General features: G+C 61.6%; 1 protein-coding gene across 1 annotated transcript; it reads right to left on the bottom strand.

The window, feature by feature from the left end:
- Positions 1-252: 252 nt before the first annotated feature.
- On the bottom strand, positions 253-3,288 carry LOC135460886 (merozoite surface protein CMZ-8-like). Its single transcript, XM_064737853.1, is given in 3 exon segments — positions 253-408; positions 2,639-2,719; positions 3,193-3,288. Coding segments are annotated over 3 exon segments (333 nt in total).
- Positions 3,289-3,682: the final 394 nt, after the last annotated feature.

Below are 3,682 nucleotides of genomic sequence, written 5' to 3'. Positions count from 1 at the left end.
AATCCCGGCACGCCCACGCCTGAAATAACGTCTGTGATTGGTCAAAGCGGAGGTGACATCATCGGTTGCCAGGCAGAGGGGGCTGGAGCGGGTTGAGAGGAGAAAGAGGCGATTCCAAAAGAGGGCGGGGTCTGGGCGGGGTCTGGGCGGGGTCTGGGCGGGAGGGGGCGGGGTCTGGGCGGGAGGAGGCGGGGTCTGGGCGGGAGGAGGCGGGGTCTGGGCAGGAGGAGGCGGGGGCTCGAAAGCGAAACCTTAACGGAGCTTTTGGGAGCTGAACTGGGAGCACTGGTGTGGACTGGTGAGCTCATGGGGATGGACTGGGAGCACTGGTGTGGACTGGGGAGCCGAGAGGGCTGAACTGGGAGCACTGGTGTGGACTGGTGAGCTCAGGGGGATGGACTGGGAGCTCTGGAGTGGACTGGGGAGCTCAGGGAGCTGAACTGGGAGCACCATAGTCTAGACTGGGAGCACTGGTGTGGACTGGTGAGTGCCTCAAGCTGGACTGGGGAGCGCCCCAAGCTGAACTGGGAGCACTGGTGTGGACTGGGGAGCGCCCCAGACTGGACTGGAAACATTGATAGGGACTGGGGATCACTGGTGTGGGCTGGTGAGCTCAGGGGGCTGAACTGGGAGCACTGGTGTGGACTGGGGAGCTCATGGCGGATGGACTGGGAGCACTGGTGTGGACTGGGGAGCCGAGAGGGCTGAACTGGGAGCACTGGTGTGTACAGGGGAGCGCCTTGTGTGGTCTGGGGAGCACCTCAGGCTGAACTGGGAGCACTGGTGTGCACTGGTGAGCTCAGGGGGCTGAACTGGGAGCACTGGTGTGGACTGGTGAGCTCAGGGGACTGAACTGGGAGCACCGTACTCTAGACTGGGAGCACTGGTGTGGACTGGTGAGCTCATGGGCGATGGACTGGGAGCTCTGGAGTCAAGTGGTGAGCACCCCAGGCTGGACTGGGAGCACTGGTGTGGACTGGTGAGTGCCCCAGGCTGGACTGGGAGCACTGGTGCAAATTGGTGAGTGCCCCAGGCTGGACTGGGAGCTCAGGGGGCTGAACTGGGAGCACCACAGTCTGGACTGGGAGCACTATTGTCTAGACTGGGAGCACTGGTGTGGACTGGGGAGCGCCCCAGACCGGACTGGAAACATTGATAGGGACTGGGGAGCACTGGTGTGGACTGGTGAGCTCAGGGGATTGAACTGGGAGCACTGGTGTGGACTGGTGAGTGCCTTGTCTGGACTGGAGAGTGCGCCAGGCTGAACTGGGAGCACTGGTGTGGACTGGTGAGCTCAGGGGGCCAGACTGGGAGCACTGTAGTCTAGACTGGGAGCACTGGTGTGGACTGGTGAGCATCCCAGGCTGAACTGGGAGCACTGGTGCGGATTGGTGAGTGCCCCAGGCTGGACTGGGGAGCTCAGGGAGCTGAACTGGGAGCACCACAGTATAGACTGGGAGCACTGGTGTGAATTGGGGAGTGCCTTGTCTGGACTGGGGAGTGCCCCAAGCTGAACTGGGAGCACTGGTGTGCACTGGTGAGCTCATGGGGCTGGACTGGGAGCACTGGTGTGGACTGGTGAGCTCAGAGGGCTGGACTGGGAGCACTGGTGTGGACTGGTGAGTGCCCCAGGCTGAACTGGGAGCACTGGTGTGGACTGCTGAGCTGAACTGGGACCACTGGTGTGGACTGGAGAGTGCCCCAGGCTGAATTTGGAGCACTGGTGTGGACTGGAGAGCTCAGGGGTATGAACTAGGAGCACTGGTGTGGACTGCTGAGCTCAGGGGGCCAGACTGGTAGCACCATAGTCTGGACTGGGAGCACTATTGTCTAGACTGGGAGCACTGGTGTGGACTGGGGAGCGCCCCAGACTGGACTGGAAACATTGATATGGACTGGGGATCACTGGTATGGACTGGTGAGCTCAGGGCACTGAACTGGGAGCACTGGTGTGGACTGGGGAGTGCCCCAAGCTGGACTGGGAGCACTGGTGTGGACTGGTGAGCTCAGGGAGCTGAACTGGGAGCACCGTAGTCTAGACTGGGAGCACTGGTGTGGACTGGTGAGTGCCCTGTCTGAAATGGGAAGTGCCCCAGGCTGGACTGGGAGCACTGGTGTGGACTGGGGAGCTGAGAGGGCTGAACTGGGAGCACTGGTGTGGACTGGAGAGTGCCCCAAGCTGGACTGGTGAGCTCAGGGGGCTGAACTGGGAGCACCGTAGTCTAGACTGGGAGCACTGGTGTGGACTGGGGAGCATCTCAAACTGAACTGGGAGCACTGGTGTGGACTGGGGAGTGCCCCAGGCTGGACTGGGAGCACTGGTGTGAACTGGTGAGTGCCCCAAGCTGGACTGGAGACATTGATGTGGACTGGGGAGCTGAGAGGGCTGAACTGGGAGCACCGTAGTCTAGACTGGGAGCACTGGTGTGGACTGGGGAGCATCCCAGGCTGGACTGGAAACATTGATATGGACTGGGGTTCACTGGTGTGGACTGGTGAGCTCAGGGGACTGAACTGGGAGCACTGGTGTGGACTGGTGAGCTCAGGGGGCTAAACTGGGAGCACTGGTGTGGACTGGTGAGCACCCCAGGCTGAACTGGGAGCACTGGTGTGAACTGGTGAGCTCAGGGGGCTAAACTGGGAGCACTGGTGTGGACTGGTGAGTGCCCCAGGCTGAACTGGGAGCACTGGTGTGGACTGGAGAGTGCCCCAGGCTGGACTGGTGAGCTCAGGGAGCTGAACTGGGAGCACCATAGTCTAGACTGGGAGCACTGGTGTGGACTGGGGAGCTCAGGGGGCTGAACTGGGAGCACCATACTCTAGACTGGGAGCACTGGTGTGGATTGGGGAGCATCCCAGGCTGAATTGGGAGCACTGGTGTGAACTGGTGAGCTCATGGGGGATGGACTGGGAGCACTGGTGTGGACTGGGGAGCTCAGGGGGTTGAACTGGGAGCACCACAGGCTGAACTGGGAGCACCGTAGTCTAGACTGGGAGCACTGGTGTGGACTGGGGAGTGCCTTGTCTGGACTGTGGAGAGCCGCAGGCTCGACTGGGAGCACTGCTGGGGACTGGTGAGCTCAGGGGATTGAACTGGGAGCACTGGTGTGCACTGGTGAGCTCAGGGGACTGAACTGGGAGCACCCCAGGCTGAACTGGGATCACTGGTGTGGACTGGGGAGCGCCCCAGACTGGACTGGAAACATTGATATGGACTGGGAGCACTGGTGTGGCCTGGTGAGCTCAGGGGGCTGAACTGGGAGCACTGGTGTGGACTGGTGAGCTCATGGCGGATGGACTGGGAGCACTGGTGTGGACTGGTGAGCTCCCCAGGCTGAACTGGGAGCACTGGTGTGGACTGGCGAGTGCCCCAGGCTGGACTGGGAGCACTGGTGTGGACTGGTGAGCTCAGGGGGCCAGACTGGGAGCACTGTAGTCTAGACTGGGACCACTGGTGTGGACTGGAGAGTGCCCGAGGCTGAATTGGGAGCACTGGTGTGGCCTGGTGAGCTCAGGGAGCTGAACTGGGAGCACTGGTGTGAACTGGTGAGCTCAGGGGGTTGAACTGGGAGCACCACAGTCTGGACTGGGAGCACTATTGTCTAGACAGGGAGCACTGGTGTGACTGGGAGCACTGGTGTGAGCTCATGGGGCTGGACTGGGAGCACTGGTGTGGACTGGA

Source organism: Zonotrichia leucophrys, unplaced genomic scaffold (genome assembly GCF_028769735.1).
Source record: "Zonotrichia leucophrys gambelii isolate GWCS_2022_RI unplaced genomic scaffold, RI_Zleu_2.0 Scaffold_117_141768, whole genome shotgun sequence".
NCBI classification, from domain to species: Eukaryota; Metazoa; Chordata; class Aves; order Passeriformes; family Passerellidae; genus Zonotrichia; species Zonotrichia leucophrys.
This window is presented reverse-complemented; position numbering and strand designations above follow the sequence as displayed.